This window comes from Lytechinus variegatus, chromosome 6 (genome assembly GCF_018143015.1).
Source record: "Lytechinus variegatus isolate NC3 chromosome 6, Lvar_3.0, whole genome shotgun sequence".
Lineage (NCBI taxonomy): Eukaryota > Metazoa > Echinodermata > Echinoidea > Temnopleuroida > Toxopneustidae > Lytechinus > Lytechinus variegatus.
Genome location: NC_054745.1, coordinates 5,720,466 through 5,738,590, shown reverse-complemented (window position 1 = coordinate 5,738,590; position 18,125 = coordinate 5,720,466). Strand labels below are relative to the sequence as shown.

General features: G+C 37.8%; 1 protein-coding gene across 1 annotated transcript; it reads left to right on the top strand.

Moving 5' to 3' along the window:
* Positions 1 to 3,455: 3,455 nt before the first annotated feature.
* Positions 3,456 to 4,785, top strand: LOC121416909 (the record flags this gene model as incomplete). The annotated part of the gene is made up of 1 exon (XM_041610436.1): positions 3,456 to 4,785. A coding segment is annotated over exon 1 (960 nt), but the record flags the coding sequence as incomplete, so codon positions are not given.
* Between the last annotated feature and the right edge of the window lie 13,340 nt (positions 4,786 to 18,125).

Below are 18,125 nucleotides of genomic sequence, written 5' to 3'. Positions count from 1 at the left end.
AAATCACAGTCTATAATGTCTTTTTCAATTACTGTTATATATTTTCTTAAAGTAGAGATATAGATAAAGACAATGATATTATGCTTGAGAGAAAAAATATCAAATAAAGTACACTACAAAAGAAAATAAATTTCTAAATCGATTTTTGACAATTTTTTATGCGAGAAATCTCCAAAACTAATGATATGCAAATTTCATTACGTAATTTGCATATGTAAACAATAATTTCTGTTCGTGAAATTTTGCATATCTCTTGTGCACTACTCGAACAATATATTGTGAAAGTTTCATACAAAACAAGCATGATTTGGCTGAGATATTCTCCCTTGACTTCATGCTATGTGTACAATGTCTGAAAAATGGTGAAATAGGGTAATTTTGTAGTGACGTCATATATTACGTCATTTCGGTGGGAAGACCACGCATAGAACCCGGCAGCAATGCATTTTTGTAAACTTCAAGGTCCATGCCATCCAGCTATGGGGTCATTTGCTTGTCCGGCTTTCGGTTGAATAAACCTCCTGGGCTGCCTCCTGGGCTGCCGGACTAATGTCGTCCGTCCACACCTGTAAGGAGCTTCCATTTTATTCATACAATATAGATTCATGGTATTTCCTAGTTAGTGATGTAAGTTTGTACTTATATGTATAATAACCTTAAAATATTTACATCATAAGTATTTTTTCATCATGAAAAAAATTATTTACTTAATGTTTGTGTTTTATTACGATTTAATGAACATTACTGACATAGAAGCATTTTGTTCATTAATAAGCTTCGTAATCGATTATGATGATAAAAAATTTAAAAAAGTAATAATTGTAACAAAACCTGTTTTAATGGGAGGAGATTTTAATATTATAATGAATTCTGATTTAGATTATAATGGAACAGTAAAACAAAAATTACATGATAAGGTTAGTAAAGAAGTAGAAAATTTTATGGAGAACTACAATTGATAGACATATGGAGGGAGAGAAATCCATTGAAAAGACAATTTACCTTCACTAAGAATAATCCATTTATGCAAAGTAGATTAGATCATTGGCTAATATCAGATGATTTGGTAAATGTTGTTATTAGGTGCAAAATTTTACCATCTATAGCTCCTGACCATTCAGCTATATTTATGTTTTTGTATGATAAAACTGAGAAGGAAATGCGTAAAAAGAATGGTTCTTATTGGAAATTTAATAATAGCCTTTGTGGTAATGTAGAATATGTGAAAAAAATGAAAATAGAAATAATTACATTAAAGGAGAAAATAAAAACAGAAGTTAAAGATAGAAGAGTTGTATGGGATTATTTGAAAATGAAAATAATGTCTTTCACAAGAACTTTTTCGAAAAAACTGGCCAAGGAAAAAAAGAATAAAAAAGAATCTCTCGAAAAGGAATTGGAATGTTTAGAAAGTAGTTGCGTAAATTCAGTAGATGAAGAATTAATTAAAAAGATAGAAAGAAAAGGAAAGAACTTGCAGACAGTTACGATTACATTAATGAAGGTATTAAAATTCGGTCTCGTGCGACATGGTACGAAAGTGGAGAAAGGGATACAAGGTACTTTAGTCAACTATTACAATCTAACAAAAAGAAAAGTACTATAACAAAATTAGTTAAGGTTAACGGAGAAATTACTGAAAATGAGAAGGAAGTTTTAAATGAAATTAAATCATTTTATACCCACCTTTATGCAAGGAAACACACGGAAGATTTTAGGGATTTCTTTAAAAATGTACCAACGTTATCATCTGAAGATTCTGAAAGCTGTGAAGGGGATATACAAGAAGAGGAGTGTATTTCGGTACTGAAAGAAATGAAGCAAAATAAATCCCCTGGTAACGATGGGTTAACAGTTGAATTTTATTGTACATTTTGGGCTGAAATAAAGGATGTATTGATTGGGGCATTCAATGAAGCTTTTGTTCTTGGAGAACTTTCGGCATCACAAAAACAAGCAATTATTATTTTATTAGCTAAAGAAGGGAAAGACCCACATTACGTAAAGAATTATAGACCCATTTCGTTATTGAATACAGATTATAAGATCGTATCCAAAGTTTTAGCAAAACGAATTAAAGAGGTTTTGGAGAGCGTGGTGTTAGCAGATCAAATAGGATTTATTAAAAACAGGAATATAGGAGAAGCTATTAGATTAATTGATGATATGCTTTTTCATACGTTATATAATAATATCCCTGGGTATATGATACTTTTCTTCTTGTTAGATTGTAATAGTTGACTAAAATACTTTGGATCCCTTTCTCCACTTTCGTACCATGTCACACGAGACCGAATTTTAATACCTTCATTAATGTAATCGTAACTGTCTGCAAGTTCTTTCCCTTTTATTTTATTATCTTTTTAATAAATGTTTCATTTGCTGAATTTACGCAACTTCATTCTAAACATTCCATTTCCTTTTCGAGAGATTCTTTTTTAAATCTCTTTTTCCTTAGCCAATTTTTTTTGAAGAAGTTCTTGTGAAAGACATTATTTTCATTTTCAAATGATCCCATACAACTCTTCTATCTTTAACTTCTGTTTTTATTTTCTCCTTTAATGTAAGTATTTCCATTTTCATCTTTTTTCACATATTCTATATTACCACAAAGGCTATTATTAAATTTCCAATAAGAACCATTCTTTTCATGCACTTCCTTATCAGTTTTATCATACAAGAACAAAAATGAACCTGAATGGTCAGAGGAGCTATAGATGGTGAAATTTTGCACCTCATAGCAAAATTAGCCAATGATCTAATCTGCTTTGCATAAACGATTTATTTTTAGTGAAGGTAAATTGTCTTTTCAATGGATTTATCTCCCTCCATATGTCTATCGATTGTAGTTCATCCATAAAATTTTCTACTTCTTTATTAAAGGGGAATGAAACCTTTAGAAAAAATAGGCTTGTGTAGAAACAGAAAAATCAAAGAATAAGAATAAAGAATGTTTGAAAAAAATCGGACAAATAGTGAGAAAGTTATGAGCATTTGAATATTGCAATCACTAATGCTATGGAGATCCTCACATTGGCAATGTGACAAGGATGTGTGATGTCACTGATGAACAACTTTCCCTTTGATGGACTATAAAATACCCTCAAAATGTCTCTTTTTGCTTTTTCTTATGATGATACAAACTCTTTATCCATGATGTATGCTTAATGGATTTTAAAGACGGCTTGACGATTTAAAATGATTTATTAGCGGGCTAGCAAAATACACATTTTAGTTTGTTTTGATTTTGAAAGGGGGCGTGGTTGCCCGAGAAAGGGCTCGTGACCCGACCCGTAAAGGGCGGGGCAGCGCTTTTTGGCGCCCGCGCCAAAGAATTTGGGCACAATGCCAGACATTTGCCGCGGTTGAGCTATGCGCGGATAAAAGTGCGGGGAATGCTTCATTTTCGTTTTGGCTTTCAATGAAGAGAGATGACGGTGCATGTGTAAAGCGTGCTTACAAAATTTTTTGAAAATTTTCTTTCGGCACTGGCAACTAGGCCTAGGTGGCAGATATTTCGACATTTGTCTAGCTACCTATACCGGATATCTACACAAAGGATTCATACTTTTATTGGATTATACAGACGCTGATTTCAGTTTTTTACTGTCTTCAGACTTCAGCCTCAGGAATTGTTGCCGTAGAGCTAAGACTAAGTTAGCTGTGCCGATTTGTGGACCTAAAAGATTCAGTTTGCAACTTCAGGATTGAATTTTTTCTTGGCGGTTCGCTTGATTGAACTTTGGAGGTGATTGCATCCAGGATTCATTGGACTTGGGCTGAGTGACGGAGCTTCGAGTCTAACTCTAGTTTCGCGAGTTGATCATGCCAAAGGTTAAGGCCAAGAAAATAACGACCGCAGGTGCGAGGAAGGGAGATGACACACCGAAGAGGAGGCCGGGTCGGCCGAGAGGTCCACGGGCGACGTCAACCCCCGCAAGTGTGGATCTGGGGCTGGGAGGCGGCAACAACGGGCCAGGAAGGAGCGGTGAGTTAAATCCCTCTCAGTCTCAAGTTGTCGATGTTGATGAAAAAAGTGGTAGGCCTAGGTCTAAAGTTGGTGATAAAATGGCAGAGCTAGATCTAGATCTAGTGGGGCGGGAAGGCCAGGCGCCCGTGGGCAGATCTATTGCTTGGCATGAGATAGTAGCTCAGGAGTCGGATACCGGTAGCTCGGGGCAGGCTCAGCCAGCAGTTTCAGTGCCGGCGCGGTCGGCAGGGGTAGCCGAAGATCTAGGCCTAGATCTAGTGGAGGTCGGTGTTGAGAGATCTGAGCCCCAGGCGCCTAGGCTTTCTGCCGTGTTGGGGGCACCGGAACCATTTATTAGCGCATGCGACCCACTAGGTGTGGAAGTGGCTATCTCACTGAAGGAAAAAATTTGGGCAAGTGAATATATAGATTTGGGAGTGCTCCTTAAGCATAATAATGCACGTGATGAGTTTGGGGCCTTGAGTGTAGGTGACACCACTTTGAGTTTGTGTCAATCGGGATCTGGTCTTGGTTTGCAACTTCAACCTCAATCAAAGGCTAAGAAAATCATGTCGGTAGAGCAGTGGACTTCGGTGTTTCTAGTATTTGCCTCAATTTACGCTGAGAAGCACATTGAAAGGAGCAGGGAGCTCATGAAATATATGGATTTGATAAGGCATGCAGCCCGTGCGTTTGCAGGTTATGGCTGGCGTGACTATGACACTCAGTTTAGGAGCAAGCAGGCGCGTTTACCCGGGCGATCCTGGGCGAGCGTCGACGCCGAGTTGTGGTTGATGCTGGTGGCCTCTAATGGTCCGCGGCAGCGCCACAATTTACCCCATGCCCCTCGCCATCAGTTCTACAGAGGGGAGTACGGCGCGAGAAAATCTTTTCCCTTCGGAGGAAAGGGACCCGGAGCCAATGGCACACCCAGCCGAGGCGTGTGCTTTGCCTTTAATAGAGGCAAGTGCATGCGAGGCAAAGCTTGCATCTATGAGCACAAGTGTTCCCGCTGCCAGGCGACAGGTCATGGGGCTAAGCAGTGTAGCCAAGGGCGGGCCGGTTCCAGTCCCGCTGGCAGTAAATAGGTCTACGGCTAGTGCGGTGTCGTCTATTGCTCCGACCCCTATTAAGTTAGCACGTTTGGTGCCCATGTTAGCTACTTATCCTAATCAGGAGCATGCTCAGTGCTTGTATAATGGTTTTAAGTTTGGTTTTTCATTACATTTTGAAGGGGACAGGGTCCCATTGGTTGTTAAAAACCTGAAATCAGCATTCGAACACATGGATACGTTGAAAAAGAAATTGAGGGATGAAATAGACTTAGGTAGGATAGTTGGGCCTTTTGTTGTTCCTCCCTTCGAGAATATGAGGTGTTCACCAGTGGGGTTGGTGCCCAAAAAGGCCCCAGGGGAGTTCCGTATGATTCAACATTTATCGGCACCCAGGGGAAATTCAGTTAATGATGGCATACCGGAGGGGCAGTGTACAGTAACATATTCGTCCTTTGATTCGGCGGTAGATATTGTGACGCAATTGGGGCGGGGTGCCCTTATGGGAAAGACTGACATTAAGTCAGCTTTCAGGCTCTTGCCTGTTCACCCAAAAGATTTTGAGTTGCTTGGGATGTATATAGATGGTCGTTACTATTTTGATCGTTGTTTGCCGATGGGCTGCGCAGTTTCTTGTTCCACTTTTGAATGTTTTAGTACTTTTTTAGAGTTTTGCGCGAGAAAAGTTGCGAAGTCGCAAAATATTGTCCATTATTTGGATGATTTCTTTTTTGCAGGCGGCCCTGCCTCGGAGGATTGCAGGCGGGCAATGCATTGTTTTGAAGCAATTTGCGAACGATTTGGGGTGCCCATAGCGCGAGAAAAAACGGAAGGCCCGACCACACAGTTGTCATATCTTGGGCTGGTAATAGATAGCGTTTCTCAGCAGGTTCGGGTACCGGAGGACAAAATTGAGAAATTAGTAGGGAAATTAAATTGGGCGGTACAGAAACAAAAAATTTCCCTAAGAGACATTCAGTCGATTGTAGGTAGTCTAAACTTTGTATGTAAGGCAATTGCTCCAGGGCGAGCATTCATGAGACGGCTCATTGACTTAACTAAGAGCGTTAAGCGTCCTTTTCACATGGTTAGGTTGACGAGAGGGGCTAAGGCTGACTTGCGGGTTTGGTTGGAGTTCTTGGCACATTTTAATGGTCAAGTTTTCTTCCGGGCTCCAGGCTGGTTTGGAAGCGAGGAAATTCAGTTTTTCACTGATGCGGCGGCTGGCATTGGTTTTGGAATTTTCTTTGGAGGCAGGTGGGCTCAATCCAGGTGGCCTGCTGATTTCCAGGCCGGTAGGAGGTCTATAGCTTTTTTAGAGCTATTCCCTATTTGGGTAGGCTTGGAGATTTGGGGCATGGAGCTAAAGGACAAGAATATATTGTTTAATTGTGATAATCAGGCCGTGGTGGCAGTACTTAACAAGCAGTCGGCGCTATGCCCTGATATTATGGTTTTGGTGAGGAAGGTGGTGATTATATGTTTAAGCAATAATATAGTGTTGAGGGCTAGGCATGTACATGGATGTGATAATGGTATAGCTGATGCACTATCTCGATTTCAGATGCCGAGGTTCCATGCGTTAGCACCTGGGGCCGCCCGGGAGGGCGTGGAGGTTCCAGTCCGTCTTTGGAAGAGCTGGCTATCGAGAGAAGTCGACTGCTGATGGCTTCTAGGGCAGCTCGAACACACACAACTTACTCTATTGCCTTGGGGGCATACGTGAAATTTTGTAAAGTGTACGGATACGACCCCCAGCTACCCCCTAATGTAGAATGGGTGGCGCAGTTCATTTCTTATTTATCCTTTATGGGATATGCAGGGTCTACTATTCAAACATACATATCTGGGTTGGCATTTTATATGAGTTCATCTGGGCTAAAGGATGTGACCAAGAGTTTTGTGATTACAAGGTTAATTGAAGGGTGTAGGCGAAGTACTTTGAGAAGAGATGCTAGGCATCCAATCACATTGTCTGTGTTAAATAGAATGCTCGCCTACTTGAGGCATGTTTGTGGTAGTCATTACGATGTTTTGATGTACTCTGCTGCTTTTTCAGTGGCATTTTATGGTTTGTTGAGAGTTAGTGAGTTGACAGTAGAGTCCAGGCATAGATGTGAGTCTATTCTGCAGCACACAGATGTTAGGGTCACTGGCGATGCACCGCATCGCAGGGTGGAATTATTCCTAAGGAAGTCAAAGACTGACCAGCGGGGAAATGGGTGCACCATTTCGATACCAGAGTTGGGGACAGTTAGCTGCCCTGTGATGGCGGTTATTCGTTATTTAGAAATCCGCCCAAAGAATGGTGGAGCCTTCTTTTGTTCATATGGTGCTCTCCCGCTAACTAGGCGTGAATTTGGAAACATGATAAAACGATGTTTGACATACGGGGATATGCCGGCGGCAATGTTTTCATCGCATTCCTTTCGTATTGGGGCGGCTACGACCGCTGCCATGGCCGGTTGCTCGGATGAGGAAATCCAACGCATGGGGCGTTGGGTTTCGAGTGCACATCGGAGATATATAAGACTCGACATGGTTAAGTAAAAAAAAAAAAAAAAAAAAAAAAACGAAAATATATATGAAATGATGATTTTAGGTTATTTGACATTTTGACCAAAATCAGGTGTAAGTTATCTTCCAATAATGTCACAACGCGTTTACTTTACACGAGGACATGTGCTTTAATCAAAGCCGTGGCCGATGGGTTGTTGGATATTTGGGTGTATAATTCTCAATATATCTGCTTACATGGTATTGTTTTATTTTATTCAGCCCTATTCAGAAGCAGGGTGGTATGTTCAGTGCCAAGAGGCCTGTTTACAAAGGAGCCCTTGTTACAGTATACATTATACATTATACATTATGCATCATATATTATACATTATACATTATACTTTATTACATTCTTTATACAAAATGAAGAAAGAGATGGTACTATATTGATGGGAATGTGTTTATACGTTATACATTATACATTATACCTTATACATTTTACATTATACATTATACCTTATACATTTTACATTATACATTATACATTATTATAAATTGATTGGAATGTGCTCAGACATTATACATTATACATTATTATATATTGGTTGGAATGTGTTTATACATTATACATTATTACATTATACAAAAGGAAGAAAGGGATAGTACTATATTGATTGGAAGGTGTTTGGAACATCAGATTGATCATAACGACCCCCCCCCCCCCCCTGTACATGTTGATATCAATATACATGTATCATCAAAATAACTCTGGGCTTAATATTGAATGAGTAAGTGCGGGTTTAATGATATCACACAATTACGAGCATTCTGCTTTTTAGAGAGAATGTTACAACGGTATAATGACGTGTTTAATATCAATGCTTTCAGGATTAAGGGGAGGGGTCAAAAATGTGATTACATACATTGTATCTTGGAGGGGAAAACCCCGTGATGAAGGGGTGGTGAAGGGTAGCAGACCTTTCAGGGGGAAATTTTCATACTTCAAAATTCTGCCCAGCCCTCTTTTCTTGTTTTCTATTACAGGACCTGTGGTGTGGATCATAGGGGACTCGATAGTGTTTTGGGCACATCGCAGGGCGAAGAACACCGGCGAGGCTGACCTTGGACTTGGAACGTCGGTCCGCTGGTTGGGGAAAAGGGGGCTACGAATTGAAGGGGTAAGCGATTGGTTAGATAAGATGGGTCGGAGTGAACCAAAGCCTTCAGTAGTAGTATTGCATGTAGGAACGAATGACATTGAGGCACTGTCCAAGAAGAAGCTGGCTAGTTTGACGTATAGACTTTTTGACGCCAATAAGGACAAATTTCAAATAGTGTGGTCGGACATTTTGGAGAGGGTTTGGTACCCCGCTGGCTGTACAGGAGATCAAGGTAAATTGGACTTAAAGAGAAGGGCGGCCAATAGGTACGCCAAGGCTTTAGCTGCAAGATTTCATGGTAAAGCCATACCGCATCCATCAATATCCCATAATGACATTTCGCTGTACAGAACTGATGGCCTACATCTGGCCGATGAAGGGTTGGACAGATTTATCAGTGAGTTAAAAGTTGGTCTTTCATATCTTCGTTGAGTATGTATTTATACATTTTACCTTAGTCGCTCCGGCGTGACCGACTCCAGACCGTCCGATCCGATAGTATGAATAAGGGTTTTGGCTGGTCTGGAGCCGGTTTCACCAGTGTGTCTATGCTTTCATAATGTATCATTTGTTGTTATTTAGCTGCTCATGCATTTACGTTCAATGTATGCATGCATTAAATCATGTTGGGGTCAGTTATGGATAACCTAGATATACATTGTAATGGAGGAATGAGCAATGTTCCCTGGTACCCCCCCCCCCCTGGTAAAAGCACTAAGGATGATAACGTTGGTGAATACTAGTAGAATGATCCTGTAATGGTTGCTAAGATTTATTGAATATCTTGGTAGATACGAGTAAAATTTTGACGTGTTTGTTGGCGGTCGATCATATATAAATAAATTATATATTCTCGTTTGGCGGTAATTTGGCAATTAGGCCACCTGAAACACGTATTTTCCAAGAATAATTGGGTATTTCTGGTCATGCCAGGGCAGGCATGTGGATTTTAATCAATTATGTTATGTTATTATGTAAGTTGCAGGTCCCCACTCGTTACCTAGGTGAGGGGGACCTATTTGTACATACAAATGTTTGAGAACGCTGTTAAACTGAAATAATTGTGTCATGCTTAAAGTTTAATCTTAGCCTGACCTGATCTTAAAGGCGGGCAGGCTGGTCTATAGTCATGGGCATTCATATATCTCTATATGCTATATTTATGTCATCTGTAATCCACCGATAGCTCATAATTAATAGCTGTGCTGGGATTCCGGTCCGGCTAGCAGGGAACCAGTGGGAAAACAGCCATGAATTTTAAACATTGAAGAACTTACGAGGGGGGCCTTCTAGCCGGGGGTTTAACCCCTCTCCGAGGAGCTTATTAAACAAGGGTATCGGTTGGTTACAGACATTATCGGTATATGTATATGTGATGATATTCATACACTGTACACAAAAAGCAGAATTGGTAAAGATGCACATTCATCTCTATTTTCATTAAAGCCACGACAAATCGCAATTCACTTGTTCTTGTTGTTTTGTTAGCCGTGAATAATGGATTTTAAAGACGGCTTGACGATTTAAAATGATTTATTAGCGGGCTAGCAAAATACACATTTTAGTTTGTTTTGATTTTGAAAGGGGGCGTGGTTGCCCGAGAAAGGGCTCGTGACCCGACCCGTAAAGGGCGGGGCAGCGCTTTTTGGCGCCCGCGCCAAAGAATTTGGGCACAATGCCAGACATTTGCCGCGGTTGAGCTATGCGCGGATAAAAGTGCGGGGAATGCTTCATTTTCGTTTTGGCTTTCAATGAAGAGAGATGACGGTGCATGTGTAAAGCGTGCTTACAAAATTCCCACCTCCTCCCCATTACCATCCTCTAGTTATAATTAAGGGGGATGTTGACATATATATCGTGGGGGGATTCTTGCATATTATGGATATGGTTGTGTATTTATTGTCCTTGTGCATTCTTAATGTTATTTTGTTTATTTAGTTTTTGTTTGCAAGGAAGAAGTCAATTCGAAATTACTATGAAGCAGGTTATGCCTCAAACGTTCATGTGAGTTGTCATAAAAATCCAAGTTATGGATGGTTATAGAAAAAATCTGGGGATTGAAATTATAATTTTCTCAGGTCATTTGAGAAGAAATGTTTATGAATTCATAATTTCTATGTATGTTTTATTTTCCTCTACCATGAGCATTATATATGAAGAAATGTTTGATAAGATTGCATAGGCTTCATTTCAGATAAAGTTATTTCTCGGGTCTGCATCGGACTCCTTAGGAATTAGACGGAAGTATTGTCCCAATTTTTAGGCTTCTTCAAGTTCAGCCGAATGTTCAGGTCTTTAGGCGTAGTATGTTGGTATACTTATGTGAATTTGTATGGTAATTTTGTCATGGTGTATTTATTATTAATACTGCCCACCTTTGGTATAGGAAGCAGCTCACGCATCAGTCAGATTTGAGTTATGGTTTTTAAATATCTGTTGTGTGCTGCCCGTTCAGGCAGAAATTGTGAAGAAATGATCGTTTTGGGGAAAGATATTGAAGAAAATATTATTTAGTTTAATTGCATTGATGTATATGTTAATGACGAACACGCATTGGTCATTTACAACGAGTGATACTTTCGTACCTTGCTTCCCTTTGCCAGAGTATGGCCATATTAGTGAATTTCGTTTGGTGAAACAAATTTCTTTCTGAATTCAATTTCCTTTATTAAAGTTCCTTTAAGGGGCTCAATATTTTCAGTGGGATGAAAATTGGATACCTATAGTTGGCTTGAATACCAGCAGTAGTTGATCTTGGCAAAGTGTGATTAGGGGGGGGGGGGGGTACAAGTACTTTTGCATTTATATTTTCCAGGGAAGTTGTATTTGTTGAATCTATATGATACTCTATAATGAATGGTGTATGAAGTAGTTGGAGGGTGATGGTATACTTTTCATGGTTAATTTCAGAATCTAGGCAGAGCCTAGGCTGATAGAAGAGCGTAACACGAATCCAAATTCGAGGGTGTTTGACCTGGTCGCACACCAATCCTAACAACGATCGTCGTGCATAAGTGGGCCGTAAGGGAATTTTATCCTCCTGTCCTATTTTGGCCAGTGGGCAGGCGGGTTTTCGCCCTTACTCGTTTTTGGGAGGAGTGTTGACGCCTTGTGTGTTGTTGAAAAACAAGCAGTTGAAGTTCTGGGGGCATGATTTCAGTAAGAGGCGCATTATTAAAGTACCTCCTTTTTTCCTTTCCATGCCAGGGCAGGCATGTGGATTTTAATCAATTATGTTATGTTATTATGTAAGTTGCAGGTCCCCACTCGTTACCTAGGTGAGGGGGACCTATTTGTACATACAAATGTTTGAGAACGCTGTTAAACTGAAATAATTGTGTCATGCTTAAAGTTTAATCTTAGCCTGACCTGATCTTAAAGGCGGGCAGGCTGGTCTATAGTCATGGGCATTCATATATCTCTATATGCTATATTTATGTCATCTGTAATCCACCGATAGCTCATAATTAATAGCTGTGCTGGGATTCCGGTCCGGCTAGCAGGGAACCAGTGGGAAAACAGCCATGAATTTTAAACATTGAAGAACTTACGAGGGGGGCCTTCTAGCCGGGGGTTTAACCCCTCTCCGAGGAGCTTATTAAACAAGGGTATCGGTTGGTTACAGACATTATCGGTATATGTATATGTGATGATATTCATACACTGTACACAAAAAGCAGAATTGGTAAAGATGCACATTCATCTCTATTTTCATTAAAGCCACGACAAATCGCAATTCACTTGTTCTTGTTGTTTTGTTAGCCGTGAATAAAAAATATGTATTACATGCCCTCATGTAGAAAGAACAGTATGATTTATGGATCGATGTGATAAAAGAGGTAATTCAAGTGAAATATATACTAAAGTAACGGGGAGAGTTGTTCACAAGTGACATCACACATCTTTGTCGCATTACCAATTTGCTATCTCCATAGCATTAGTGAACGCAATATTCAAATACTCGTAACTTTCTCATTATTTGTCCGATTTTTCTCAAACTTTTGTTGATCTGTTTCTTTGATTTTTCTGTTTTCACACAAGCTATCTTGTTTCAATGGTTTCATTCTCCTTTAACCTTGTCATGTAATTTTTGTTTTACTGTTCCATTATAATCTAATTCAGAATTCATAATAATATTAAAATCTCTTCCCATTAAATACGTAAAAACAGATTTATTACAATAATAATTTTGTTTAATGTTTTATGCATATTCTGTAAAAAAATTCTATTGGATTATTTTCTTTATCCCTCTTCGGTAAGTATACATTGCAAAGGACCATTCTATGAACTTGGATTTCACAATCAGTGAGTATGTATCGCCCTTCGTCATCTTGTTTTATATTTATAAGCTTAAAGTCTAGCGAAGTTTTGATAAGAATGAGTACTCCTTTGCTGTGATTTGATCCATGACTATAGTAACATGACCCGTCCCACCCATAACTCCATCTATCCTCTATATATTTTGTACAATACGTCTCCTGTAAAAAATTATATCACTTTTATTTGCACCATGAAAATATATGTCCCCTTTTCGCGCATTATCTAATTTCTCTAACATTTAAGGAAACAAATATACAATTTAAACATCTATTCATAAGGAAAATCTAAAAAGATCATTCCACCATTTTTTTGTATAAAAACTAATATTTTCACTACGTTATTCATAGGGAGAGTGAGGATTAGACATAACAACATATTTCCTAGTGTAACTGCAGTACATAACCCAGTGATAAACTTTAATTTATTGCGCAATTGTTCAAAACAAAATTGAATGTCGATCAATTCGAATATTGCCATCCCTTCCATGACTGTAGAAAATTATCTCTAAGAATCCCAAATAAGTTGCTCGTAATTCCTGCAAGTAAAAAAGAAGGGAAGGGATCCCATCTATACGACCCTCTCCAAAGCAGCACTCCCTCACAGCTCACCCTTGCTTACATGATGCTGTGGCATTTCCAATAATAATATTCTACCCCTTCTTGTGTTTTCTGTGCTTTAATCTTATGAAATTGTATACGATACAGTTGTAAATAAATTTAATAATGAAAAATATAAAAAAAATCATAGTACAGCATATATATAATCAGCATATACCGCATTAATAAGTTTATTTTTAACTTATACATATTAAGCCAGTATATTTTTTCTGTTAATAACAACCTATTTCCCAAACGAAAACAATACAAATAAAATAATGGTACATGTTTAAATGCAACACAGCCAAACGAAATCCCAATGGTTTCCTAATCTGTTTGTGCCTATAATAAAAAAACAACAACTTTCAAACAGTAATGAGATGCACCTTTTTGGTAACGATTGGCTACGATTTGAAATTAATTTGGCCTTCACTCCAAAATAAAAGCCTGCCATCTTTCAAAATGGTTATATTAGTAATCTTTCAATGATTTTTAACCTCAAATAAAATGACATGTTCTATTCACATTTTCAGAAAATTAGCAAAATGCGATTCGTTCAAAAATCGGATCGCGAGCAGTCGTAAGGTGTGCGGGTTGCCCTATAAGGTACAATGGTAGGATCACTCTACACACAAAATACATGACTTCAATACTCCCAGGCTTCAAAAAGGACGTAAATTGTTCAAGATATCGAAAAAGAATTATAAGATTTCTAGAATAATTTGAAGTTTTAGTGATAATAATAATAGTTACAATTAATTTTAATACTTTACTTTTCCAAGTGCTTAACATTGCATTTAATATAGTCTGTGTTTTTTAATCATATTTTCAACATTGGGAGGTAGCATAAATCAATTCCAAGACACCTGGAGAACAATACCAAACAGTTTTCATTACATGCTTCTATATAGGTTATAGACACCACGTAAACAATATCGGTGCCTGGCAAAATATGTAAGTAATATTTAACTCACTAACTTCACCTATTTTGATAAAAATCATATGAATACAAGATTAATAAGTAATTTACCAGGTTAATATTTTATATTAGAAAATTAAAACTCTAATTTAGTTCATCGTTGGATTGTAAACATCACTTGGCTTCTGATTTTTTTTTTATTTTTCCAGATTTTGTTTAGGAAGGTTACATGAGCAGATAAACACAGATTTTTGCTCGCGCAAAAATAAATGACATCAAAATAGGAGAAACTAATACCCCCTGTATAATCGTTTGTTTTCTAAAACTTCCCCATGTGTAATGTAACATAAGTTGCATACATTTCATTTTACTGAGGATTCGTGATGATTTTATCTTTGTTTTCTTTTAACGAACGGGTGTTAAATGATGTGTATATTGATGTACTGAAGGTACAGTAAAAACCTTTTTTTAATATTCCGAAAAGGGAATTTCATTGTTTTACCATGCTGCTCGCATATGACGTCACAACTAAGATTTTGTTATTTGCTGGGTATATCTCGAACCTTCGGCAATATCATTTAATATATTTTCTGCCATTTTGACAATGAGCTATTTTTTTAGAATGAAACTTCCCTTCAATAATTGACCTATCCAAGCGCTGTATTTTCATTGCAAATACCCGTAGACCATACTACTAATCCAGGTGAGAGCAGGTATAACGTTGGTTTTAGATACATTTGTTGTGGTTTCTTGTAGATTCGGGGGCACTGAAAAATCTGGATGATGCCACTAGACATGCTAGAGTAACCTCATGAATTTTCCTAAAATTATAGCCATGACAATTTTGCAATACAAAAATAAAACAATACAATAATTAAAAAGATGATTTTTGTTTGTTCATCATTGTTTCATTAAATTATTTTGCAGTCGATTTTTCGTTTTGTTTTTATTTTTTAACGTTATACAAAGGCAGATATAAAATATAAGTATTCGTTGGTATGAAAATGAAATAAAAATAAAAGGAAAGTGATATTTTTAGCCTATGTAATTTTTACTATTATGTATATATATATATATATATATATATATATATATATATATATATATATATATATATATATATAGTTATTTTTATTATTATAATTATTATTGTTGTTTTATTATTATCATTACTATTGTTGTTGTTATTATTATAATTACTATTATTATGTAGCTCCCGATCAATATATATTTCTCTTTATGTATCTGGTCCTTTCTAATTTCCCTACAACGCACCAATTCCTTTGACAATGCAAGTCAAATCGCAATGGAGAGCTGAGAGGTTTTTGTCGAAAGTTGATGGACAGGACAGCATCAGAATCTCTCGACTCTGGACTGCAACATATTTATTTGCAATTGTTCTTCTGCAGCATTTTTTTCGGATTATCTGCTGTCTCATTCCACTAACTTTCGACAAAAGTATCTCAGCTCTGATCAATAAATTTCAGCTCGCACTTGGCGCGCGTGTTTAATCTTCAGTTAGAAGCACATTTTTATTATGACTGCAAAAACTGCCCAAAATATATCATTTTCATTTCCTACTGAAAAGTCTTAAACTTTGAGCTTGCTATAAGCTCGCAACACCTCTCAAGGATGCCCTTTTAATAGTAGACTTGTTAACTGCAAAAAAGGGGTGAACGCTGCATTTTTTAGTACAAATGTCCCACTTGGCACAAATGTTCCTTGAGTCAAAAGAAAAGGATTCATCCAAAGAGACACGCTGTATCGATGCAAATAAGCAAGTAATTTGCATAAATTTGCATGTTAGGTCGATACAGTGAAAACAAGTATATAAGAAACCAGAACTGCCCTAAAATAGGAAATAAAGACTGAGGGTAAGAAAGGGAAGAAAAATTGACATAAAATGAATGGGATATCATTGTTTATTATTACCTAATTTGCATGAATTATGCAAATAATAATTTAAAACAGAGTATTTTTTCATGAATCCTGAACTGTTTTGTAAATAACAGCAATTAATACACAATGTCAACATTCTACATGAAAGATAATATATTAGCGAAAATATCGATATGCTTCATGACAGTACTAGTGTCTTAATTTGCTTAGAAAGAGGGCAAATATGTCAAAATGTATGACATGATATTTCGCTAAAACGAGACCAAAACAACCTCTATGTCACAGTCACACTCATAGTCCGGGTTATAATTGAGCAAGGTGCCACTTGGAGAAGGAAAAATTTTCATATAGTGCCTCTAGACCAGTTTTTTACGCTGAATATTAATATATGAGGTAAACAGGCTGTATCCTGAAAATTAACCTGTGAGGGCGCTTTTTTCAAAATGGCCGCCGAATTTTCATAATATTTGAATATTCGTACATAGATTTTGATACAAGCATCCAATTGCCATGAAATTAGTATCATATAAAAGCCAATTAAATTTCCTACAATTTGATACTATTTATAGGGGATAAGTAGGTCATTTGACTGAGATTTTAAATAGAAAAATGCATTTTTTGTCATTTTTTCCCAAAAATTGAAAATTTTGCAAATACATGAATTGACATAATTCTAAGAAAAATAAATCAATTACCTTGAAATGTTCCAGAAAACTTTATTGATATACTATTATTACATGTATCAAATTGCAAGTCTGTATCATTTTGTTTAGCGAATTTATAAGGTGTCAAACTTGAATTCTTCATTATCAGAAATGTTGTTTTTTGTATGCATTTCCATAGACTAATACGTATAACATGTATAAGAAATGTATCTATAAAGCCCCTTTTACACCTTCACGGATGCAACACGGATCATCACGGATCTCAGTCCGTGATGATCCGGGGTGCCAAATTTGTATTTTCCTAGCATTCCCGGAGTGAGTACGGAGTTAACTGGTTATTAACACGGATATGTACGGAAAAGTACGGAGTCTACAAGGATAGGCAAGGTAGCAATAGGGATCCTGTTTGATATGCTCCCGGAGCCAACACGGAATACCAGGATGATCACGGATGTTACTGGGTCTTTACACGGACCTTCACGGTTGCTCACATTCTGTACTGGCTAGAATGAAGTTTCGTCCCTTTTTGCAGCATCTGGAGCATGCTCGTGCTTGGTTATGAATAATGACTATTGTTCATGTACGCAAACAATACAAACATTTGACCCCAGATAAAGCCGGTATCAACAAGGATCACTCGGTTCTTACAAGGAGCCTCCCGGATGCATTCGGTAGCTACACGGATGTACAAGGAGGCTACAAGGATGAACACGGATGATTATCAGTCCGTGTACTCCGGGATGAAAAATTGAACATGTTCAATTTTTCTCCCGGACATGCCGGTACATCAAGGATGGCGCCGGATGAGTAGCCGGAGTGTACACGGTAGTCCCGGACTGTACACGGATGACCCCGGATTGACAATCCGGGATGATCCGTGTTGCTTCCGTGAAGGTGTAAAAGGGGCTTAATGCAGTTTACCGGTAGTTAAAAATTTAATGCAATTATCTCCGCTTTTTAAGCACTTGGAGAGTTAAGAGTAGCCTTTCATTATCAGATACATAAAAAAAATGTTGGCACATCAAGGCCTGACCCTCTCATGGGG